Raw genomic sequence first — 27168 nt, forward strand, 5'->3', positions numbered from 1 at the left:
TCATTCAGTTACTATTTACGCAGCCTAATTACATACCAGGCACTGTCCTAGGCTATATGACACCCATCACCATGGAGTTTACTGCTGTCCACTCCAAGGAAGCCACCAACACCTCTCGCCCATACTACTGGTGGCTTCCCACTTCACTCCCATCTAGCTCATTCCCTCCACTGTGGAAATAAGGAATTCTTCTGAGGCAAATCTGATTAACTGCTTTCACCTGCCCCAAACCCTTCGGTGGCATCCACTGCCCTCAAGAAGTCAAACTGTCCCATGGCTTCCCATGCCCAGGACAGCCTCTCAGCTTGTCTACTCTCTGGGCTGTGCCCCCTTTTGTTTACCTTGAGGCGCTCTCTCCTCTGAGCCTTTCCACGTGCTGCTTCCTCCCTCAAGTACAACCTCAAAGTCCTTGGCCAATTAGTATCTTATCTTAAATCTCCTCCTATGGAAGCTCTTCCTGCCCCCAGACCTGATCAGACACCAAAGCACTCTGGACTTGATCCATCATCAGACCTGATTGAGTTCTGTTTTTTTTTTTTTTAATGTTTGTCCTTTCCAGAAAACTGTGAGCCAGTTAAGACAGAGACCATATCTGTCTTGTCCACTAGAAGGAAATGTCTGACTTTGGGCATCAGCATAAGGAGAAGAAAAAGCAGAATCCTTACTAGACGCACTTTGTGTAGTTGGATGTCCAGAGTGGGGGCAGGAGGTGGGAGAGGAAACCAAGAACACCCTCTTTGCTAATCACTCAGAACAAAGTTGCCTTAGAAGGAAAAGCCCCCGAACAGAATGCAATCATTATTTCCACTCTCCTTGGCCAACTCCATAAACTAAGTCTTCTCAATTTAACAGAAACTTTCAGAAGTCAGCACTGAGAATGTCCCTAGAATAACAAGAGTTACCAACTTAACCTTCACTCCTCTCTTAACCAAACTTTATTTATACCTTCAAATGATTAATTTCAAACACTCCAGTCGGGTCTTAGTTAATTCCAGAAACACACCCACCCTCTACAAGCAAGGGTAAGGACAGCTGACATTTCCTCTTATTTCCTGTTAGCTTCTTCGCACCTTGGTGACCTGGGGCAGGGTGTTCTAAAATCCAAGCTTGGTCATACCCCTCAAAAGAGTTTATATAATGCCAAGAAAAGTCCCAGGCTGCCTCAGGAATCACAGAGATGAGTGATTTAGAATCCATGTTTAGATGGTGTCCTTAATTCTGCCATGCAAGCAACTCGGTGACCTTGGTAAGCTCATTTAGCCTCTCTAGCCTCATTTTTCTCATCTGCAAAAGAGGAAATTTACATAGATGATCTCCTAGGTTCCTTCTAACTAAAAATTTAGGATTCAAAATTTCTCAAAACAACAAGATCCATTTAAAGGAGTGCAGCCAGGGAATAATCTTTTTCCTTTCATTTTCTTTCTTGACGCCCTCATTTAATTTCCTTCTTTTTTCTCCTTCTTTATGACCACCACTGTTGTGCCTTGCCCTTATAGAAGAGGCTTAGAAAATTCTTTGGCTGATGGGACAATTTTTGAAGTGGACCTTTCTAAGTTCTCTAATATTTGTGCCACCACAAATCTGGTACCCTCTTTTTAATCTTTTATTACATTTTCATGCTTCACTTTACAGAGATGAACATGAATAAAATTCTGACTTTTTATATTATTTTCCATCAATTTCTGATCTTTCAGTGTGAACCTTCACACACATAGTATTTTATCCTGACTCTTCCCACAAAACAAAATCTGAGACAAAGATTTGCATGCATGTGGTTTACTGGGCATGTGATTCCAGGAAGAAGGAGGGGACAAGAGAAATGAACCTGGGGAGGATGGAAGAGCCAAAGTAACAATGTAATACTAAGTTGGCCACTATTAACAGAGACTGGTATCCAGTCATAAAGAACGTTCTTTGGAGTGTGAAATAAATTTCATAACTCTTTGAAGTGAAAAAGTGAAAATGTTAGTTGCTAAGTTGCATCAGACTCTGCGACCCCGTGGACTGTAGCCCACTTGGCTCCTCTGTCCATGGAATTCTCCAGGCAAGAATACTGGAGTGGGCTGCCATTCCCTCCTCCAGGGGGTCTTCCCGACTCAGGGACTAAACCCAGATGTCCCGCATTGCAGGCAGATTCTTCACCATGTGAGCCACCAGGGAACCAGGGTGGCAAAAGGAGAAAGAATTGATTCATCACATGTCATGTCCCATTGACCTCGTGTGTCAAGCCCTCTATATTTCTGGTTTGCACTTGTGGATGTGCTGCCAAAATGACTTACATGAAGCCCATGCTGCCGTATCGGGGAAGTCTCAGGGCAAGAAACTGGAAACATATGCCAGAAGCATGAGGCAAGGCCCTTTCAGAATGCACGTGTCTAAGCTGTCAAAGCACCACAGGAGTCACTGTGGGGACAACAGGAGCTGGAGCGTACGCAAGAGGTGTCCCAGACGCAGAGCTGCCATCACTACAGGGCCTGGTTTCCAACGCGTGTGTGGGACTGTCCTGTGCCCTGCAGGGTATTTAGCTGCTTCCCTGGCCTCTACTTACCAGGAGCTGGAACACGAGATCCCACCCATGACAAGGTCATGAGGAGAAGACCTGACAAGCAAGGCAGATCAGGACCTCAGGGATTTTGAAAAGCTGCCCCTGGCGCTCACCTTAAAGATGACATCTGTCTTTCTGATGCTTGCTGTATTAGACTACTCCCTAATTTCTGTGACACGGGTAGAAGGCCTTCCCTGATCTCTTTCCAAACAGGATCAACTTAGAACTTTAATCAATATGTCCCCTGGACGGTGGCATCCTATAAGATTACCCAGGATGAAAGGAGTGCTTCAATTTAAACTCCTTTGCTGGCATTTTAGTTTGTTTGGCAAATGCGTTTATGCCCTCGGTACTAATATGCATGACTGCTCATAATACCCTAATCATAAAACAGCATTTATCACATAAAGGCCCTAACAGGCACAGAGCCCTTCGGGGGGTGAGGAAGCCCTATTAGAGAACACAAAAATATTATTCTGTGGCAGCCCTGGTTATAGTTAAAGATTTATAAAAATAAGAGTTTAGAATTGTTAATTTTAATTATTAATTAATTATTAATAATTTAATTGTTAATTTTAACCAGGAATGCTAAACAGGGGCTGCCTCACGGGAGCTGCAGAGTCTTTGTGTGGCAAACCTTTTAGATACATTTAACTGATAACTTATGCAAAAGGACTGACCTTGTGTTCATTAAACAATAGATTACAGAAAACAGCTTTGCATTCACCTAGGTCATAAAATGTCAATAGGCCCCATGGCCAGAAGATAATGTACAAGACTCTCACAAAGAAGTATGCAGAAAACACCCTGGTTTTGTGAAGGATAAGCTGATGTAATATTAAACTATCTTCCCCTTAAAAATGTACTAACTTAGAATATAAAAGCTATGGTAAAAAATAAAGATTGGCCAGACTCTGGTGCACACCCCCAGTCTGGTCTCTCTCTCTCTCTCTCTCTCTCTCTCTCTCTCTCTCCCTCTTTCTCTCGCCGACGCTGTTCATCCTGAGGGTACCCCTGGATCCTGCCGAGGCTGGACCCTGGCATCTACTCACACCAGTACCATCCCCTCTGCCAGTTGTGACAACAAAAAAGATCTCCATATATTGCCTGATGTCCTCCTGGGGTGGGGGGTGGTGGTGTGCGCAAATTTACCCCCTGATAAGAACCACTGCTCTAGAGTTATGTGTATCCTACTTTCTTGTCGCTCATTCAGTGACCCTTCATTTCTCTCTACTTTACACCATATCAAAAGCAGCTCTCAAGTAGATCACTTTCAGAGATATTTATGTCTCATGCCGGTAACTTAATTTTTAGGCTTCACCATGATATAATTCATGTAAACATGATAATTCCTTAATAATAAGGAATGATGAGATTTTAAATACTCAATTTGAGAAGCTATGGACAGACTAGATAAAGGATAAAAATGTTAAAGCTACATTCTAGGGCTTAGTTGATGAAATCAAGAGAGGCGGGAGCTAATTTTTTTTTTTTTTTTGAAATCTAGGTCTCTAAGTCAAAGACTCAAGATCTTTTGAGACAAGGATTTTTCAATCTGAATTTTGTACATGTCATATACACACAATTTCACACTTAACTTCAAGGCCCACACTCATCCACATAGGCCCATCCAAGGAATCCCTAGGAGACAATGTTATCTACTGTTGCTGGGCACTTAAACTGTTTCCAGTTTTTAGCTATTATGAATAAATGCTACTATAAAGGTTCTTTCAAATGCTTTTGGCTCAATATATATACACTGTGGTGCTGGAGAAGACTCTAGAGAGTCCCATGGATTGCAAGGAGATCAAACCAGTCAATCTTGAGGAAATTAACCCTGAATATTCATTGGAAAGACTGATGCTGAAGCTGAAGGTCCAATACTTTGGCCACCTGATTCGAACAGCTGATTCATTGGAAAAGACCCTGATGCTGGGAAACATTGAAGGCAAAAGGAGAAGAGGGCGACAGAGGATGAGATGGTTAGATAGCATCACTGACTTAACAGACATGAATTTGAGCAAACTCCATGAGATAGTAGAGGAGAGAAGAGCCTGGCATGTTGTAGTCCAAGGGGTCGCAAAGAGTTGGACATAACTTAGCAACTGGACAATATCTATCTATCTATCTATATATACACACGTTTATGTTGAGTATATATCTAGGATGGAATTATTGGATAATGGGATATGTGTATTTTCAGCATTGGCTTTCCCAGGTGGCTCAGTGATAAAGAATCTGCCTGCCAATTCAGAAGCCACAGGAGATGTAGGTTGGATCCCTGGGTTAGGAAGAACCCCTGAAGGAGGAAAATGGCAACACCCACTCCAGTATTCTTGCCTGGAAAATCCCATGGACAGGGGAGTCTGGTGGGCTATACAGTCCATGTGGTCACAAAGACTCAGACGCAACTTGGCGACTGAGTACAAACACACATGTTTGGCATTAACAGATGCTGGCAATCAGCTTTCAAGAGTGGTTATACTGGTTTATACTCCCACCAGCAATGTATGAGCATTCCAGTTGCTCCGCATTCTCCAACACCAGGTATTGTCAATTGTTTTCGTTTTTGCTATTCTAGTGTTTGTATACTGGTATCTCACTGGGATTTTAAATTTTATTTTCCTAATGACTAATGAGACTGAACAACTCTTAATATGTTTATAGGCCACTTGGATATTTTCTTTAATGAAGTGCCTGCTTATATTTTTTGCTCATTTTGCTATTGGGATGTTTTCTTTTCTATTTCCAGGGGTTCTCTACGTATTGTGAATGAGTCTCTTGTGCAACATGTATTACAAACACCATTTCCCACTTTGATTTGCCACTTCATTTTTTCGAAAGCTATCTTTTAATCAACAGAAATTCTTAACTTTAACAGAGTCTATTTACTCAACCTTTTTCTTTATGGTTAATGCCCACAGTATATAGTTTAAGAAGTACTGGCCTACTAAAGATCACAAATATATTCTCTGGGGTTTTCTTCTACAAGCTCTGATGTTCTACCTGTCACATTTAGATCTACGATCCATCTAGAACTGATTTTTGTGAATGGTGTGAAGAGAGTCAACATACATTTTTTTATCATGAGGACTTTTATTGAGAAGAATATTCTTTCCTCACTGCTTTACAGTCATTTTTGTTCTTACGGACTGAATGTTTGTGTCCCTCCAAAATTCATGTTGAATCTCTAACTCCCAAGGTGATGCTGTTGGAAGATGGTGTGTTTTGAGAGCTAAGTAGGGTTAGATGAGGTCATGAGGGTAGAACCCTGGTCGGATGGGACTATTGCCCTCATAAGAAGAGACACATGAGAGCTTGCTATCTCTTTCTGCCAAGTGAGGACACAGGGAAAAGGAACGACCTGCAACTCACAGAGAGAGTTCTTATCAGATGCTAACCCTGATGACTTTGCTCTGGACTTCCACTGTGAGAAAATTAATGTTGCTTATTTAAGCAATGCAGCCTACGGTATTTTATTATGGAAACCCAAGCTGACTAATACATCTGTCATAAACAATCAATCTAGATTATTTTCTGGATTCTATTGCAATGGCTTATATGTATATCTTTATACCATTATCTCCTTGTCTTTTTAAAAAATTCAACAGAAATCATTTATTATTGTTCATGGTTTTTGTGGACTAGGTATTTGAGAGTGATTTGGAACAATTCTGACTCAGGATTGCTCATGAGATTAGTCAAATGTCTTTGGGGGGCTACAGTCACCTGAAGACTTGACTTAGACAGGAGGATCCACTTCTAAGGTGGTTCAGACACAAGGCTGGCAAATCAGTGTTGGTTATTGGTAGGACGCCTCAGTTCCAGCCTATATGGGTCCTTCTCAAGGGACTGCTTAAGTTTCTTCATGCTCCCCACAGAGTGAATAATGTGAGAGAATTATGCAGAAACTGCAATAACCTTTTATGATACCCTTAGAAGTTGATCACACAGACTATCCCTGATTCAATGTAGGAAGACACCAACAGGAGACTATGATAATTGGGGTTCATTTTGGAAGCTGGCTACCATAATTTCATAAAGTCCAAAAATAGGCAAAAATAAGCTATATTACTTAGGGAGACATACTAAGTTGTTTCAACTATAGAAGAAAGGAAACCAATGATTACCATGAAAGTAGTTACCCTATGGAGGAAAGAAGGTTTAAGTACACAAGAATCACTGTTTGTAAAAGAATGCATATATGTTTTATGCACTTTTCCAAAATTTATACATTTCATAATTGCAAGGAAAGGTTCGATAAAACAATAAACCAGAAGAGAATTGACATGAAACAGAAAGTGCTCTTTCCTCTTTTATATCTCAATTATAGATCAATAAATCCTAAAGGATAATTTTAAATATGGTTGAAAGAAGAATAAAAACAGCAACAATTAACAAGAATAATATTAATTAATTAATAATTATTCTAGTCTTATAATAAATATTGAGATCTGACAGTGTAAGTCTTCTAATTTTGCTTTTATTCTTCAAGATAGTTTTGGTTACTCTCACCCCTTTGCATCTCCATGTATATTTTAGAAATAGAATTTCCACAACATTTTATGATTAAATTTTTATCAGAATTGAATTAAATATATCAGTCAATTTAGGAAGAATCTGCCTTTTTAGAATATTTAGTCTCCACTTTTTAAACATGGTGTGTCCCTTCACTGATTTAAGTTTTTTTTGTGTTTATAGTTTATATGTTTATAGTTTTTGTGTAGCAATCCTGCACACATTTCATTAGGTTTTTTCCCCCTTGGTATTTGATGGTTTGATGCTATTTTAAATGGTATTATTAAGGTTTTTGTGTGTGTGTGTGTGTGTGTGTGTGGCTGAAATATAGAGATATAATGGATTTGGGGGTACTAATTTGTTTAGCACTAATCATTCATTATAATAGTTCACCTGTTCACTGTTGAGGGAAGACAGGTTCTAAACAAAATAGCATTTCTACCTTTAAAATCTTATATTTTTTGCTTCTTTTTCTTGTCTTCTTACATTGTCTATGAACTCTAGTACAAAATTAAATAGAAATGGTGACAGTGGTTATCTTTATCTGATTCTGGACTTCAATAGGAAAGCTTTCAATATTTCACCATTAAGTATGATTTAGCAGTAGGTTTCCGTGGATATTGCTTGTCACTTTATGAAAGTTCCATTCTATTCCTACTTTTATAAGAGTTTTTATTATTGTGTCAAATTTTTATCAAATTTTAAATTTCTGCAATTTTTGAGAATATTCCATGAGCTTTATTTTGTTCTGTCAATTAGTTAATTATATTAACTAATTTTTACAATTCAAATCAATCTTGCATTTCTAGAAAAAAATCTTTAGTCATGACACATTATCCTACTGTTTATATCACTGACTTTGATTTGCTATGATTTTCTTCAGTATTTTTGAATCATTGTTCATGATAAACAATTTTTCCATGTTAATGTAAACTAATTACATTAAATTATCATTTTTATTTTTAATGCCTTTGTCATGTGACGAGATCAAGGTCAGGCTGGGATCATAAAATGATTTCTATTTCTCTAGGAGAGTTTCTCTTAAGTTTATTTTTATTTTTTCCTTAAATGGTAGAATTTAACACTGAAGCTATCTGGGTCTAGAATGTCCTTTGTAAAATGATTTAATTATTTAATTCCCTTACTACTCAGTAAATGTAGAATTACTCAGGTTTTCTATTTATTCCTGTGCCTGTTGTGGTAAATTAAATTTGACATAATGTGACTTCTCTTTGTCAGAAATTTTGGAAAATACTTTTAGTGATCACAACTTATGTATAACATTAAAATGATCAGAGTTAATAACATATCAGTGATATAATCTTGTTATTTACTCATATTTAACACTCTGTAGCACTTTTTCTCAATTTTATTTTATTTTTAATTAATTTTTATTGGAGTATATTTGATACACAATGTTGTGTTGCTTTCTGTTGTACAGCATGGTGAATTAGTTATACATATATCCACTCTCTTTTTAGATTATTTTCCCATACAAGTCATTAAAGAGCATTAAGCAGAGTTCCCTGTGCTATACATAGGTTCTTGTTAGTTATCTATTTTATATACAGTAGTGTGCATATGTCAATCCCAGTCTTCCAGTTTATCCCTCCTTCCCACCTTTCCCCCTTGCTAACCATAAGTTTATTTTCTGCATTTATTTATGACTCTTTCAAAGTAAAAATTAACAATCATTGAAAGTTGCGCTATCTTCCATCAGACTTTCAGCTGCTATAACTATACACATAGGTAACTGGCTTTAAATATAGTCAATCAATTGACAAATATATAATGTGGCATATTAAAATAGACCCTTTCAAATCATAAAATCATCTAGGCAATTCACTATACAAGTCACAAAGCCAAGATTTTACAAATATAGGGAAATTACAGATTACTTCAATTAACTACATCATTTTTCAGACAAGGAAACTGAGGCTCAGAGAGGCTAAGTGGCTTATTCAAGGTTATACAATCAACAAATGGCAGAGCTGGCATTAACAATCCAGGTCTCCTGGTTCTTGCTCTGGTAGTCTCTCCACCACATCATGCTAGCATTCAACTGCACATTCCATTTGGCATTAAGAATGACTGAACAGCACTCTAGAGCCAGCAAGCTGCAACTACTAAAGTCTGTATGCCTAAAGCCTTGTTGCTCCACAAGAGAAGCCACCGCAATGAGAAGCCTGTGCACTGCAATGAAGAGTAGCCCCCACTCACCTCAACTAGAGAAAGTCTGCGTGTAGCAAGGAAGACCCAGCACAATCAATAAATTCATAAAAAACAACAACAAAAGAATGACTGAACATGCTGAAATTTGAAATAACTTTTCAAGACCTGTTGATTGTATTTAAAAAGATAAGACAGGACCCATATCATAGTCGTTAACATTTTAAAGCTTCATTTTGTGTCTTTTTTATCACTTTGAATTTTCAGTGACTATCTTCTAGCCTACATAATGTTTCAGATGCCATTTCTCCTTAACGGTACAAACATGACAGTTCCTGAGACTCTGCCTGTAGACTTTCTACCTCTCCACTTTAACTGCCCTCTACTGCTACCATGTGCCCTTGGTGTCAAGCGCTTGGTGGTCAGGAATGATATATATATTTGTACCATGTACATGTGCATGTATGTGCGCTAAGTCACTTCAGTTGTTCCTCTTTGCGACCCTATGAACTGTAGCCCGCCAGACTCTTCTGTCCATGGGGATTTTGCAGGCAAGTATACTTGAGTGGGTTGCCATGTCCTCTTCCAGGGCATCTTTACAACCCAGGGATCGAACCTGTATCTCTTATGTCTCCAGCACTGGCAGGCAAGTTCTTTATCACTAGTGCCACCTGGGAAGCTCCACCATATATGTGTGTGTGTGTGTATAATGTTTCATTATATATATTATATATAGTTTGCATTTATATTGTATAGATTTATCTTATCTCATACAATATAAAGAACATTCAGTAAATACACTATTGACTGAAAGACTGATACTGTGTTTTCGATAGTCCAGTGGTATGAATATGAGTTAAGGAGACATTGCACCTAAGTTCAGCTAACAGCTTGGCCACTTATTACCTGTGTGACCTCAGACAAGTTGCTTAGCTTTTCTGGGTCTCAGTTTCCTCATCTGTAAAACAAAGTTAATAACAGCATCCACACAGAGTTCTGAAAATTAGATGAGATAATCTATTAGCACATTGCCTGGCCCATAATAAGTGCTCAGAAAATATTAGCTTGATGAGATTATATCAATGCTGTTATTAACTACTACTACTCTTGCCATTTACCATAATTCCTCCTGTCCCTGTCCTAAGTGGTTTGGAAAACTCTCCAAATCTGAGGGTTCAATGAACCTCTTCTTTTTGATGAGAAATGTATCTGCTACATAAATAGTAACTCATCCAAATCCCATTAACTGTAGGTAATTTTATTTAATAATCATATTTTAAAATTTGGACAAATAAATAAATGGCAAAGCAATTTTTATTAAATCCTGTTTTCTCAATGGCTATTTGGAATACAGCATTCATATGCAAGCCCCAAGAATATTGAATAACAGATAAAATAAATAATGATCATAATGGAAACCACATTCTGATTCCCGCTTTCCTGCAAGTACAGCTCCATGTAAGAATTACAAGAGCCAAAAAGTAACATGCTTATTAACTGTGGGTTACTCAGCTATATACATAGAGCTTAGCAGATCACGTGAATATTTCCATATTCTCCGTTAAGCTAATGGTTCCTTAGAGCCCAGTTCTCATAACCCCTAAAGAATTTCAAGATTTGCCTGAAAAAATACATTTCCACGACTATGACTGCACACAAATTTGGAAAGCTCACTGAAACCAAACCATCCTGGAAGACAGGAAATGGTCACTGTTTTCCAAGAAAGGCAAGACGCTTCTGCACAAAGGAAATCAAGCTGGTCTTAGGAGCTTAATCTCAAGTCCCCCACATAAACCTGTGAGCGCTGTATGGATGGACCCTGTGTCTCATGTCACACATGGGAACATACTAGAATAAGAATATGGTCACTTATCATTTAAGGTAACAGACATGTTATTCAAAATTGCCATATAAATGCATCCAGAGAAGTATATTCCCTCCTTTTTTCACATTCATTTTATTTTAAAGTATTCAGAGATCTAGAGGGATTCTAGACTTGTAACAGGCAAGTTATAAGCCTCCAGAAAAACCTGTCACAAGACTCAGATCTAAAATACTGTTTACTAGATACACAGTGTCTTCTGCAGCCAGGCTCAGTGAAACTTTCACTAGCAAAGTCTGCTACCTCATCAGCAAAACAAATCATACTAATCATTTTACTGATATTTTTAAGTCTTGGGAACAAAATGTTGTTCTTGGAACAAGTCTAAGAGTAAGAGATAGAAAATCTTGGTTTAAGTTCCAGCTGGTTACTTTAACCAGGAGTAGGCAAGGTGGGGAGACCTAACCTTGCCCAACCGTTGCAGAGGGCTGATTTCTGGTCAATGGAAATGGAAGTGGAAGTGTTAGTTGCTCAGTTGTGTCCGACTCTTTGTGACCCCTAGTACTGTATAGTACGCCAGGCTCCTCTGTGCATGGAATTCTCCAGGCAAGAATATTGGAGTGAGTAGCCACTCCCCTCTCCAGGGGATCTTCCTAACCCAGGGATCAAACCCAGGTCTCCTGCATTGCTGGCATATTCTTTACCATCTGGGCCACCTGGTCAATGGAACTGAGTGCTATTACACATGTAAAGCAATAAAGCCTAATATAAGGTCTTTGTAAAAAAAATTACTGAATTTAAAACTCATTTTGAATGGCTTTGCTTCAATAGTCCACCTTGCAGGGGAACAGAGCAGACATAGTATTTTGATGGAGACTCACTATTGTACAGGTCTTATAATCCACGCCGAAAGTCCTTTAGTGGTACAGCCCTCTCTGAACGAAGTCTCAAAAGGTTGAACTCATATTAAAAATCTCTAATATGAGAAGATTTACAGCAAGGTTACAATGTAATTAACCTGAGTTATCTTTCAAAACTCTTGCTGATATATATTCTGTCACTTCAGACTGTGCTTACACTCTGGTTTTTTAAATTAGCAAAGAAGGAGGTTTTCATATTCATTCTAACTTACAGGATAAAGGAGTGCTTGCATAAAAAGAGTTGGCCAACACTTTCTATTATTTTCTAATATTATTCTTATAACCATATTCTTACAGCTATTTTTTTAAATGGCTACTCTGTATGGCAAAACCTTACTCTGTCCACTGCAGAAAAGTTTGTGCTTTTTATTTAACAATCATGGTGATTCCCTTCATTTCTTTGGAGGGGGGGAAAAAAGTAAAAGCAGAGCTATTATTCTGTGTTTATAACAAGTCTATCACCACAGCAACGACTGTGATGTCACAAACCCTACACCAAGGGCCAGATTCTGTCTCCGAGGAGGGAAGGGCAGCTTAGCCTCGGAAATCGGTTGAAATTGGATGGAAACAAGCAGCCAAAGCGAGGTCAAAGCTTGTGGTAATCACCAAGGCATGAGGAGTTCCCCTTCTCGGAAGAAAAGGGGTGCAGGAACAGAAAAGCAGTCCCCGAGGCCCAGGAATAAGCTACCCCCACACTTCTGTCTGCAGCTGTGCAAAAGCAGAGTGGAAATCCAAGCGAGTGTGGTATCACCGTGTTCCCGATCACGAGAATTCCACTGGGCCCACTGGCTGCCAAACGTGGACGAGATCCAGTGGTGAGCCTGCCTGAGCACATGAAACTCTCTGGAACTAGTGCCTGACCAGATGTAGCCTTCTGGTACCTCGGAGTAGAAGCAACTTGCCTCATGATGGCAAGACTTTAAAACCAAGCTGGGGTCTTACTACTATTACTAGGTCACCCAGGTTCACAGAACCACAGAAGCTTAGAGCTAGAGAACTTATCAAGTCTCCCAAAAGATGTGGGCTTGAAAAAAATAACCTTCTGCAGAAACAAGTTGTGTCTCCATCATTAAGGAATCTGAAGTAGCATATTAATAAGTATTCCTATTCTGATACAGTCTAGGGAAATTCTATATAAATATGCTGAAATGGCAGCTTTATATTAAAAAGAATATTGGATTAGGAATCAGAAGACTTTAGTACTAGTCTTGATTCAAGTACTTGGAAGCCACCTGACCTTGAGAAAGCCATTTAACCATCTGAGCTTTAGTTCCTAACTTAATGATATCTCAAATGCTATTTCCCAGGGTTATTATTAAGATAAAGTAAATAAAATAATAAATTTGAATGAGTTTCATAACTACAGGATTTAATATGAACATAAGGTATTGTGAGCATTTTCACATAGCTAGTTTATAGTATAACAGGAATAATTTGAATGCTAATAGTTATTTTCTTTCCAGGAATCCAGAGTATACATACAGTGCTCATCTTCCCTATCCTGAGAGGTGGATACTTGCATGATACAGTCAACTCTAAATTATTCAGGGCCTGATTATCAAGGGGCCACTTTCTTTCAGCCATTGTATGATTAGTTTCCCTAAGAAATGCCACATCAACCTATATATGGCTAGAAAATTGACAGTGAGTGTCCCTCAACTTATCTTGAATAACAACTCTGGTAAAAGTTTTAGCAAAAGGAAGAACTGAAATGATTAACTAGATAGGAGTTTTTGGATACTTGGTGAACTTTTACATTTATCTATGGATAAGTACTCAAACCACTGTCACAAAGGCTATGGTCATGGTTAAAAAGGTTGAGATTAACTCAAACAAGGTCCTCGCGTTTTCTCAGTGAACAGCAAAGTAGCCTGTACTGTCTTACATATGTGCAATAGGAATTTGAATATGTCATTCATTCATTTATTCAACAGACCCTGGTGGACCACTATTATGTGACAAGAGCTCACCACATTCCCTAAAAACCCTGCTGTTTTCCTACCCTGTCACATCCCTTCCTCGTGATGTAACAGAGAGCACTCTGACAAAGCTCATAGCCTGACTCTTAGAAACTCTATTCACCTTCCTGTTATATGAGACTTTTACCAATCTTACCCTAATGCAAGTGTCAGCAAGCTATTTTCCCTGAGCAAACCCTGCTTGCTGCTCTTTTTTGTAAATAAAGTTTTATTAGAACACAACCAGGCCCATTCGTTTATGGCCTGTTTATCTATGGCTGGTTTTCTGCTGCCACAGCAGAGTTCAGTAGCTGTGATGGGACAGTATAGCTCCAAAGCCTTAAATACTATATGGCCGTTGACAAAGCTTTCCAACCCCTGCACTAAATAACATAAGTCAAAATTCATCTCTCCTGTAAGTTTCTGCTTAGGGAATAATAGAGTAAGCTCCTTGAAAGCAGAGAACTTTGTGTACCTTTGTCTTGTCATATGGAACCCTGGAGTAGGATTGGGTCAAGATTTAGAGCAGATACAGAAAATTAAACATGTCCTCTCCTATATTCTGTTTTCAACAGATGGGTGTCCTAGAATTCCATGGAAGACAGCACAAAACCACTGGTGTTCAGTTACTCTGGCTTTTAATTCCTCAGAGTTTTTACATCTAAGACTTCCAAGGCTCAATTTTTGGCTTCTATCCTTTGCATATTTATTTCCTGATCTGATGTGGAATTAGAGTTAAATAGGAGCTGTGTGCTTGAGTTCCACGTGGCTGGCTCAGCAGGAAACTCCAGGGCAGGTTTTTTGGCATGCCAAACTCATGTTAGCCTCAGCTATGCTAATTTCTAGAGCTGTTTGCTTTGCTCAAATAAACCTTAGAGGGGAATTTGCATTTCGATGCACACCTTTTTATGCACAAATTATGTGCATGATAACTCTAGGGCACAATAAGGACTGAAAAAAAAAAAGATGACAAAGAGGCATGGTATGTACTGAATGGTTTCCATGTGGCAAGCACCATGCTGGTGCTTTACATACATTTTCTCATCTCAGGGCCACAACTATCTCAGGTGGTGAAACTGCGACCCCCATTTTATATATGTGGAAATCACATAACTTCTCTACACTCACAGACCCGGTAAATGACAAAGTCTAGACTTCAACCCAATCTATCTGAACCTGAAGCCTGTGTTCTTTTCACTGAGTCACGCTGTTTTACTGGTATCCTCAACATCACCACGCACTGAAGCTACTGACATACATCAAAACAAAGAATCCTACATTTGCAAAATTAGCCAATTTTCTCTCCAGCTGTCCTATGCAAAATATATCTTTGACCCTTTAGGAGATAAATCTGGGTTCCTCTGCACCATAAAACAGCCAACCAAAGAATAACAGTGGCATTACAAAGACAAACATTACATAAAACAAAAATTATGTTAGTATTCAGTAGACAAACACAATCACAAGTGATTTGGATATGTAAATGGATTTTCGTGACATATGTGAGGACCTCAGTATGAAAGGACACTTTTGCTGCTAAAATGTAATAGGTCAAGGAAGAGAATGTGCCCATACCATGAAGGAGAATGTTAGTAACACTTAGAAGATGGTATAAATATATCTATAATGTAAGCCCAGTAATTTATATTTTACAAACATGTTCACCATTTATGGAAACATAACCAAACAACTATCTTCTCCCCCCGCAAAAAAAAAAAAAAAATACAAGCATTACCTTTACTGAGTTATGGTAAGTACTGCTATCAAAATTCATTGTTTATCATTGCTTAATTCAACATACAGAAAAATAACCAGCACAGCAATTAAGCATTCTAGCAAAACTCTAACATTTTACAACAAGCCAGACACAATATTACTGAACTTCTTTCTCCATGTGGAACATAACTGTAACCTAACTTGCAATATAGCATCATGCTCAGCCTATAGCCATCTAGCTTAATACACTGCCATCTAATTTTCTGGAAATAGACAAGAACTGATTACATTTTCATCCAAGTAAAACCTGAATCTCCATTTTTCAAAAAGCTCTTAAAGAAAGCTTTCCAGGAATTAGAAACAACTCTGTACGAGATGAGTAACCTGGGTTGTTTCTTAAGAAGACTTAGAAGAAAGGCACACTGGGGAACAAGCCTGCCACACACGCTTTATAAATTGCCCCTTCCTTTGGGAAACGCACCAGGGAGACATGGTCCTCACTGCACCACACCAAAGAGCTCAACCTTTTTTTCTTGTTAACCAATCAGTATATGTTTTTTTTTTTAATTAATTTATCCTTTTTAATTTTAAATAGATTTCAGAGAAGGAAAATAACTTTTTTTGTAGCCAGGGGTAGGAAAATGTATTGTCAGTTGAAGGTCAACAGCCTAAGCAGTAGTAGATTGTGGGTATCTGCTTAATAAACTAACACTCTTCAAATGATACATGCACTCATAGTTCTCGGCTGCAATGTCCCTAAAACAGTCTTTCCCAAAATAAACTTAAGCATTTAATAATTATCATAGGGCAGTTTAAACAATTTTCTGTAAATCATTATCACTGGAAACCCCAGGAGTGACTTACCTGCCGGCGGCTTTATGAAAGGTGGCGGAATTAAAGGTACAATAATGGGCACATTGCCATGATCCTTCGACCCTGCAGGTGAGTCACTGAGTCCATTTCCTGTGGCAAGCCCTGAATAGCCTGTGCTTATATTGTATGGTGAAATAACACTGTCCTCAGGTAATTTGGGTTTTGGCAAAGAATTTTCTGTAAAAGAAAAAAAAAAATCATTCAATATGATGGAAAGACTTACTTTCCTTACAACCACATTTTTTCAAGTAAAATGGCTATGGAATAAAATTTTTTTTCTTGCCAATCTTTAAACACTTTACCAGAACTTAATCCTGAACCTTTCTCAGCTGTGTTACGGTAAATTTCTTATGGGCTCCTTTATCATTTGCTCCGCCATGATAGCTAATATCTCTACTGTATCGTAGTGATGAATTTTAGCACTGTAAAAGCCCATAGAAAATTGAGAGGCAATTAACCTTTTACATGTACAAAGTGATATATGGCAGGCATCGCTCTCTGGCTACCAAAGGAGAAGCTTAAAAAGTGGCCCCCTACCATGGTAACCAGGTCCTGATATATTATAAAGTTGAGTGGTAATATAATCAAAAGAACCAATGAGAAAGAAGCTGATGATTAGGAAAAAAGATCACAAACTGTTATTTCACAGGGTAGACTCATTAAACTAACCCATTAATAGCCATTAAAAATTAACAAAAATGGGGCTTCCCTGTGACTCAGTGGTAAAGAATTTGCCTGCCAATGCAGGAGACACGGGTTCGATCCATGGTCCAGAAAGATCCCACATGCCTTGGAGCAGCTAAACCCGTGCGCCACAATTATTGAGCCTGTACTCTAGAGCCCAGGAACCACAACTATTGAGCCCACGTATTGGCCACAACTTGAGAAAAGCCCACACACAGCAACGAAGATACAGCACAGTCAAAAATAAATAAATGAAATAATTTTTACAAATTAACAAAAATGATCACAAAGAAAACTTATAATTATATGGACTTTGTGAATCTTATCCTCACATATGAACCATTAAAAAAATAAATAAAACACTCAACCATGGAAAACAACTTTTTCCCTTCAGTAGCATATCATGGCATTCTCTCCATGTTCCCCAGAGGCAAAGATTATTACCAAGACCAAGTATTAAATGAGCTATTAGTTTATACAATATAAACTCATGACTTGCATTTTTCATTTACAGTGAAATTGATGATATTATCTCTGTAACATGATATGGAAAATTTCATAGCAAGCTTAACATAAAATTTGTCAGGTATGTTCAATTCCACATGCCCACAGGACAGCTCATTTACATTTCATTGCTTGGCATATAAGAAGGAAAAGCACTATCTTAGAGATTGGAAATAAAGTGCATGAACAGGTAGTGTATGCCAAAAGATTTTGCATGCAATGAAAATACAGATCAAATTGCCAATGATATCACACAATTAGTTTAGCCCACATTTTATTCAAGTTCCCCAAATGAATAGCTTCTTCACATACTCCTCTTCTTTTCTTTGATGAACAAATCTTCAATCAATATTTAGGTTCATAAATTCAGTATGCAGAGCAACACCCACCAAGGGTTCTAGGCTTCCCTCATGGGGTATCTGGCATTGCTACCCACCAGAAGAATTAGTGTTAAGTCAACTCTGCCAAGCCTCTAATTTCTACTCTCTGGCCAGGCTTCGATGATAATCCCTAAAGAATAATATAGGATCCAATCATCTACTACTCTCTTACTTTTCTTCTTACCCTATCCAAGGCTGTGGGGATAAGGTGAAAACTTCAAACAGAAAATAGAAGTAGGGCTCTCCTTTAGAATTCTCACCTAAAACTGGGGGGCAAGAAGAGAAATTACCAAATTAACCATGATTGTCTCTTGCAGTCTGAAACTTTATACCTAACATTTCACTTAACAGAAAGCACGAGCCCTTAACAATTGATATATCAAAGGGTTTAGGAAAGTAGAAGTTAGCAAACACTGTCCCTTTCTCTACATTTGTGAGCAGGACCACAGAGCTTAGGATCCCTAGCCCTGTCTAGCTAGCCCTCCCATTGCTGAAAGGAGATTAAGCTGTGTCTGTTTTTGTTTTATGTTGTGCTCTTATATTCTGCTTATGGGAAAGCACTCCTGGGGATGCACATTTAAATCAACTATTGGCATAATCAACAAAATGAGTCCCAGAGCAACTCAATTCTGGCAGGTTGAGATAGTTAATCCTTGTTTGCATGAACAAAGGGACATTAAATGTCATTACCTTTGAGAACAGAAATGTGCTGCCGGCTCTCTCCATCTGTAGGATAGCTCCTGAATTCAATATCTTCACCATCTTTCAATTCAACCTTATCATAGCCATACCAGCCAAGGAGTTCATTCATGGTGTTTTCTGCAAAGTTCTGAAAGAAAAGCATAGGCTACTTATGTATATAATTAATAACTATTTGAAAAAGAATGCATACATTGAATTCTATTAGCACCACCCCTTATTCTGCCAGCCTTGCCCTTCCTTCCTTAGAGTCATGTTCATTTTTCAAATCACGTTTGAAAACTGTCATGCATTTAAATCTCAGGATGACGCATCCAATTATGACAGGCCTTCAGACATTTGCAATTTAAAGATAATAAGAAAAAAGGCATTTGTCAGTTTTGCTTAAGAATAGGAAGTCATATTTTGGCATATCCTTCTGCAAAGTCTGTATCTTGAACTAATACAAAAATATTGAAAGGTAAAAGCACGAAAACAGCTAAGAAGAGATTTCTAAACTGAAAACAATCGAGCATTTTGTGGCTCAGGTTAATTTAAATTAGAATTGCTTTCTAACTCAGGTGTTGTTTCTTAACATGACTCTGATCTCAGATAAAGCAAAATCTCAGCAAAGAAATAATTCCTCAACGGTCAACCACTACCATCCAGGAAGCTAAATAGGCTACAAGGGTTTCCCTTTTTAATTTTACCTTTCGTAACAGTAGTCTTTAAACACCAAAGCATAATTTCCTTTACGAATTCCGTAAGTGATAGATTCTTGCCCCATGAAATCAAAGGTCACTATGATTGTCTTCTGACAAATAACGTAAAAGCACCAAATAACTTTAAGGTTACTAATCAGCTCAGATTTTGGATAACACATGAAAACACTTTATTAACTATAAATCAATATACAATCAGCCCTCCGTATCTGCAGGTTCCATACCCATAGATTCAAGTTACCCCCGAGGAAAATATTTAGGAAAAAGTTTTCAGAAACTTCCAAAAAGCAAAACTTGACTTTGTCATGCAGGCAACTATTTACATAGCACTTACATTGTACTTACAACTCATTACTTAGCATTTACATTATATTAGGTATTATAAATAATCTAGAGGTGAGTTAAAGTATATGGCAGGGGTGTGCATAGGTTATATGAAAATGCTACACCATTTCACACAAGGGACTTGAGTACTGAAGAATCTGGTATTCCAGTGTGGAGGTAGGATGCCCTGAAACAAATCCCCTGTGGATTTGGAGGGACAACCCTGTAAATGTAAGGTATTATTGTTGTTAGTACAGATGTCAAGCTGTGGTAATAATGGGTAAATAATAGTTGAACAAATTTAAAGCTTATACTACCAGGTGACTATTTTTAACGAACTTAACCACTGCTAGGTCTTAATGCTTGTGTGTGCCTCAAAGTATCTCTATCTGAGAAAGACAGAGGAGAGAAGGGATTACCCGGGGCTGAGGGGTGGCAGAAATGAGGAGACTGGTCAAAGGGTGTAGTACAGAACGGTGTATACTACAGTGATTATAGCTAAGAACACTATCATACACTTGAATGTTGCTAAGAGAGTTGATTCTACATCTTTTCACTGTAAAAAAGGTAACTATGTTACAGGATAGAGGTGCTACCTAATACTGTGGTTGTAGTCACTTTACAATATATAAATGTATCAAACCAACACATTGTACACCTTAAACTTATACGATGTTTTCTGTCAATTATATCTCAATAAACTGGAAAAATTAATAGAAGGAAGAATCCTATACCATAGAGTAAGAGCTTAATAAACGTTTGCTGAATGATTTTTTTTCAGTTCAGTTCAGTTGCTCAGTCGTGTCTGACTCTTTGCGACCCCATGAACTGCAGCACGCCTGGCCTCCCCGTCCATCACCAACTCCCGGAGTCCACCCAAACCCATGTCCATTGAGTCGGTGATGCCATCCAACCATCTCATCCTCTGTCATCCCCTTCTCCTCCTGCCCTCAATCTTTCCGAGCATCAGGGTCTTTTCCAATGCGAAGAGTCAGCTCTTCGCATCAGGTGGCCAAAGTATTGGAGTTTCAGCTTCAACATCAGTCCTTCCAATGAACACCCAGGACTGATCTCCTTTAGGATGGACTGGGTGGATCTCCTTGCCGTCCAAGGGACTCTCAAGAGTCTTCTCCAACACCACAGTTCAAAAGCATCAATTCTTCAGTGCTCAGCTTTCCTAATAGTCCAACTCTCACACCCATACATGATCAATGGAAAAACCATAGCCTTGACTGCTGCTGTTGCTAAATCATGTCAGTCGTGTACGACTCTGTGCCACCCCATAGACGGCAGCCCACCAGGCTCCCCCGTCCCTGGGATTCTCCAGGCAAGAACACTGGAGTGGGTTGCCATTTCCTTCTCCAATGCATGAAAGTGAAAAGTGAAAATGAAGTCACTCAGTCACGTCCAACTCTTTGCGACCCCATGGACCACAGCCCACCAGGCTCCTCCATCCATGGGATTTTCCAGGCAAGAGTACTGGAGTGGGGTGCCATTGCCTTCTCCGAAAGCCTTGACTAGATGGACCTTAATTTTTTTAAGGCATCTAAATTTTTTAAGGCATCTTTATCTGGCAAGACAGCCTGAGTGCCCTAACCTTCTCTGTGACTCAAAGAATCTTTTCTCATTCTCCCTAGAAGTTGTCATTTCTGAATTACACTGGGATGTATAATTTATACCTGAAACAAAGCACCCAGGCTCAACCAGCATGTGCACAGCCTCAACACGCAAGTTCCATGTTCTTTTGAATTTCACTTTAGATTTCAGCAGGGTTGCATAAAAAAGAAAGGATATTACACCACTCCACAAAAACAAACCTGGTATTTCAAACCACATACATGATGCTAGACTTTTTTTCTTTTTGCTTTAGTACCCACTTGAGCTCAGAGCTCCAAATGGGTCAATCTGTGATGGTATAATGCACAAGCAATTTTTTAAAAATCTAGACAGATTGATTCAGTGCTACCATCCACAAGGCCAACAGTCAGCCATATCAAGCTTTAGTGAGGCATTTATTCTCTCTGATGGCTGGTCATGTCCACATTAAATAGACATTCCTTTCATGAATGTGCAAAGATGATATGATCGATATGTATAATAAGCTCAGCAACTTCTGTAATACCACTGAGGAGGATTCAGCTAAACACTGCACTACTCAATCAAAAGACATTCCTAATTGAATGAGGTGTCACTCTTCCCTAGCTCTCGATTTCTTTCACTGAGCTGAGTGCCTGACTGGAGAATGACAGTCCTAGGCACACAAATAGAGGTCTTCCATCAGGGGTCTGGCAGCAGAAACCTCAAGGATAACGATTATACCTTGCATTAAAAAACAAACCGACAACAAAAACCCCACAATTCCCAACAGTGTTAAAAGCCAAGTTCAAGCCACCCTACTGGTAATGTATACTGTCTGCCTGAATCTCTAAGAGAAATGAGCCAAAAAGATAACTGCTGGCCACCATATCTAATTTTCTAGGCCATTTGTATCCTGGGCGCCTCTCGCTGGTTGTGTCTAATCTCTGAAGTGACACAAAAGCTACAGATGCATCATTCATGGAGCAACCTCCCAGTCAAGGATATAGATTTGTTTGTTTCAGTTCAGCTGCAAACCCATTCAGACTTTCAGAACCAAGGATGGGATCCAGAAGTTTCAAACATTTGGGTAAAAACTGAAATTGCAACTGGATTATTGATACCAAATTTGTATTATTTGGGCACCTTAACTGCATCATTCAGTTTATGGTTTGTGCTGAAAACTCAGAGGCCTCATGGAACAATCAATATGAATATGATCTATTTCATGATTTTTGAGTTAACTATAAATGTCAGTGAAAATAAACTCTAAGCATTTCCTTTCTTACCACTGAAAATAAAAAGAAACACCTTAATGTTTAGATATATGATTGCAAAAGCAGAAAATAAAAGGTTTATAAAGGCCTTGAGCCACAAATCTCAAACCTTTCATAAAAAAGGAACAAGATAAAAGAGAAAACAAACACCAAAGTTTCTTGTAGTATAACTACAAGAAATAGGTATTATCTCTGTCTTATATACTATACTATACTATACTAAGAAACTGAAGATCCCCAAGGAATAAATAATTTTTAATTTGATTAAGAATTAAAACTTAGAATTTGATGCTAGACATCATATGGGCTTGTTATGGTGCCAAACCAAAGGAAATGAAATGGATTTTTGCAGTAACCATCCAAGAAATATAACATATTCTAAGAGAAGTGAATTTAATGTTTATGGTCCATAAGGGTTTTCAAGTTTTTCTACCAGAAACTTGAGGTGGTAAGAGTTAAGTGCAGAGAAATTTTTGAGGTAAGGACGTTCAATAAAAGGTCAAGCTACTGTACGGACAGAAATTGTAAAGTTGGTTTCCCCCAAAATCTTCACCCAGAATTTCTCATGGAGACTTACAGCAGGAAACATTAATACAGTCTCTTAAAGTCCCTTCAGCGCTAAGACTGTGTGAAATCAAAGAACTTCTACTTACACATGAAATCAAATACATTTCACAAAGAAATATCATAATTACAGTGATCACACATCATAAATTTCACTGAACAGCCACTATCTCAAATATTTTATCATTGTTCCCACACACCATCAAAAGTGCCAGAATTTCAATATTCTGGCACCCAAAACACATTTTGCAGACTGCCTCTCGCCCTTGGAAGTGACACAAAAATCCTCTCTCATACCATGTGGTCCAATTTGGGTTTGGAAAATAGGTCACTATAATTACAATGATAATGTCTAACACTCTTATAGCACTTGACAGTGTTTCCACATCCTTTAACTCTCTTGTTCCTTTCAACAACCCTGCGAGTTAGGTGTTTGGTTTCCACAGTAAACTTTTGGTGAACCTCTGTGACATCCTCATTTTACAACAGAAAATTGGAACATACAGAAGGTAAATGGCAGGCATGAGAGATCACCTAGTAAAGTCAGAACAAAAATACAGATCTTCTGATTCTTATACCAGGACTCTTTCTACTATAAATTCTGTTCAGTCCAATGTGTCAGCAACTCCAAAATAACTACTTCCGTGGTCCAACAAAGAATTGCAAAGAAATCATATTACAGGATGTCAATTTCATATACAAAGAGCTCTCCAACCAGGACATATCTACCTATGGTAAACTTGTTTTCTGATTTGGTCATTGATCTCTACTCTCCTTAATTATCTGTACTGTTGGAATACTGGTTCTTAAAATTCACAATTAAAATTTAATCTTTTCATCTGACAACTTTTTGACATCACATCTGTCTCTAATGGCTTTGCACTTTTAATACTTTACCCCATAGCTTTTCTCTCCCTTTCAGATCCCCCTCTCTCATCTCCAGGGTTCCTAAAGAAAGAAGAAAATTCTAATTCTAACATTAGTCTGAAAGCCTGATCTTTTCCTAGAATTTAAAAAAAAAAAAAGGTGGAAATAATAAATAGCAGAAAGATGGGAAACTTTACTTTTCCTCATTCCTCTGAGTTCTTTCTACGCTGGCAAAATTTACTTTCGTTGGAATTTAATTCACAGGACATTCATTAGACATTCTCTTTACTCAACTAAAAATACTGTATGCATGTCAAAGTTCAATCTAAATGGTTTTTAATTGAACATTTTACCAGGTAAACAATAAAGACTTGACTTCAAGTCATTTTGAAAATCACAGTAATTACAAAATCTCAAAATACCTCTGAAATGAAAGTACTTCAAGGTCTTCAAAGAAGACTAATGATTTTATTTTGAACACACCAATCCAACTTTAAAATATAGGGTGGGCATCACTGATTTCTTTCATCTCGGGCCTTGCATAACCAAATGTCGGTTTGTTTTCAATTCGGTATCCTACCCAAGAAAGCAGAAAGTTTTCGGAGAGCTCCCAATCATTCATTCAAATGAGGGGAAAGTCACATTCTCCCTCTTCTCACAAATATAACTTCCATTTTACTCCAAGTCCTATATCCCTTTCCAGTGCTAGTAAAATATATCCTCCATCCCAAACACGCTGTAAGTTATCTGAGGGCAGAAACTTTTTATTTCATTTTATGCCTCATCCAGCACAATGCCCAACACTTAGAATCTAATCAATAAATGTGGATACATTTGGATACATCCACAAATATTTTTTAAAATGTGTACATATAGAAAAATGACTTTTCCATATTTTTCTAAAGTGTAAATATAGAAAAAAAATTCAGGACACATGATTCTAAAAAAAGTGTGTGAAAGTTAAAAAAATTATAACATCCAAAGTTAATGAACATCCTCAAATTATTAGGAATTCAAGCTGATTCATTTTTTAGAAACGGTAACTTGACTGTATGCAATAAAAGCTGAAGAATTTACATACTCTTTGATTCAGCAATTTTATTTATTTCGAGGTATGCCTAGCAATTTTATTTATTCCTAGGTAAGAACTATTCTAAGGAAATATGTACAAAATAATGTATGTTCAGTGTTGTTTTCTTAGAAATAAACTAAATACAATCAGAATTTGGTTAAATAAATATAGCTTAATCATAAAATTGCTAAAACAGAATACTACTTTGCCACTAAGATATTCTGTGGATAAATTTTTACTGCCATGAAAAACTGTTAACAATATATTAAGTTCAAAAAGGAAGGTTAGTACACTATAAAACCATTTTTTAAAAATGTATCATACATAAAAAAGAACATGGAAAGACATACATCAAAATGTTGACAGTAATTGTGTTTGGGTGGGAAAATTATAGCCTTTGTTTTTCTTTTTTTGCTATTTGTATTGCTTATTCTACTACTTCTGTCATGCCTATGAATTATTTTATAAAAATAAAAAAATAGTTTTAATTAAAAATTAACACATAGTCTTCTCACAGACAACCATGTCAGTCATATTCATAGTCCTAATGACAGTAAAAAGGATCTGTCAGTTACATTACTTAACTTCAAAACATTCTGACACACATTACCCAAGAAAGTAGAGAATATGAGAAATACTTTCAAAGGAAAAGGAAACCCCCAGCCCTGAACAATTTACAAGGCAGAAAAAGAAATGCTAGTATCTCTGCCAGTTAAGGTTATGAGTAATAGAATGATGATTATTTTTGGAAAATATTTTATCTCCCTTTTCACCTCCATGGGTTCTGACTGAGTTGTAAAGTAAATTTCTATTAAGCATCATTGGACTTGCTAATTAAGATTTTTAAAGGGTTTGGGACAATAGAGGATGAGATGGTTGGAAGGCATCACTGACTCGATGGACGTGCATTTGAGTAAGCTCCGGGAATTGGTGATGGACAGGGAAGCCTGGCATGCTGCAGTCCACGGGGTCACAAAGAGTCGGAAATGACTGAGCGGCTGAACTGAACTGAACTGAACGGGCTCGGGGGAGGAAGCTGCAGAAGAAAGGCAATTTCTTCTGTAGGAAGTAGGAATTAAACTTGATTAGAAATCAGTTTCTAGCTCTATCTATCCCCCAGATCAGAAAGTTAAAAAAATTATAACATCTAATGTTAACAAGCACTCTCAGACTGTTGGGAATTCAAGTTGGTTCAACTTGAAGTCATCTCTCTTAACACAGATCTAACGGATCAGTTTCATTTTAAGGGTTTTACCAAGAAGGAGGTAAAATTTAAGTAGTGGAAAAGAAAAGTCTACAAAGTGTCTCCACACTCATGACTTCACAGGATCAGAAGGCATCCTAAGGAAAAGCCACTCCCACAGACGTCTCATTAGAGAATCATTCACATGGACGTCATGAAGAGCTGCCAGATTCATACTCTGTATGCAGACTGCACCCATTGAGCCCTGTCGTTTGTCCCTGAACCACACACAGATTCTTGGCCTGAAATCCTTTGAAGAAGGTCACTGAGCTCCATCTGGGTCACTTTGCAGCACTGTTCTCAGCCACGACCCAAGGATTATAACACGGTTCTAAGGGCAGGGGATACATCAGAGCACTAAAGTCCAGCTCCGACCTGGAGCAGGCCTGAGGAGAAAGTCTTGCTCTCTTACTGACACAGTCTCAATGGGAAGGTTGTATAATTGTCACATGAAACCAAAATGCGTGTGTTTCCACATGTAAACATCTATGTTGCTTTATTGTCTTCTTGTGATGCGGAGCAGACAATGATGTCCCCATGTTTTAATCTGTGGCCAGGACATCAAATGTCCTAAAAAGGTCAAACAAATGTGTGAAATTGTGGAGGCCAGCCCTCGGGCTGACACTGTTGTAGCAGGCATAGCAGGCGTGCAGCTGTGGGCAGCTGTGTCCTATCACAGCTGCAGAACTGGCTTCGAAATCACCAAGACTTGTGACATTGTTTTCCTGTCCACGCCAAAGCTACTGGCCTTAAAGCA

The 27168-nt window shown here is 38.1% G+C and overlaps 1 protein-coding gene across 2 annotated transcripts in view; it reads right to left on the reverse strand.

Moving 5' to 3' along the window:
- The window catches only part of SOBP (sine oculis binding protein homolog), a 165572-nt gene that overhangs the window by 132769 nt on the left and 5635 nt on the right, over window positions 1-27168 (reverse strand). For both annotated transcript variants that reach the window (XM_070450018.1, XM_070450017.1), the window contains exons 2-3: window positions 18780-18918; window positions 16513-16698 (exon numbers count right to left, since the gene is read on the reverse strand). In XM_070450018.1, the coding sequence (XP_070306119.1) occupies window positions 16513-16698; window positions 18780-18918 (325 nt within the window). The remainder of the gene's footprint in view (window positions 1-16512; window positions 16699-18779; window positions 18919-27168) is intronic.

This window comes from Odocoileus virginianus, chromosome 19, assembly GCF_023699985.2.
Source record: "Odocoileus virginianus isolate 20LAN1187 ecotype Illinois chromosome 19, Ovbor_1.2, whole genome shotgun sequence".
In the NCBI taxonomy this organism is placed as follows: Eukaryota; Metazoa; Chordata; class Mammalia; order Artiodactyla; family Cervidae; genus Odocoileus; species Odocoileus virginianus.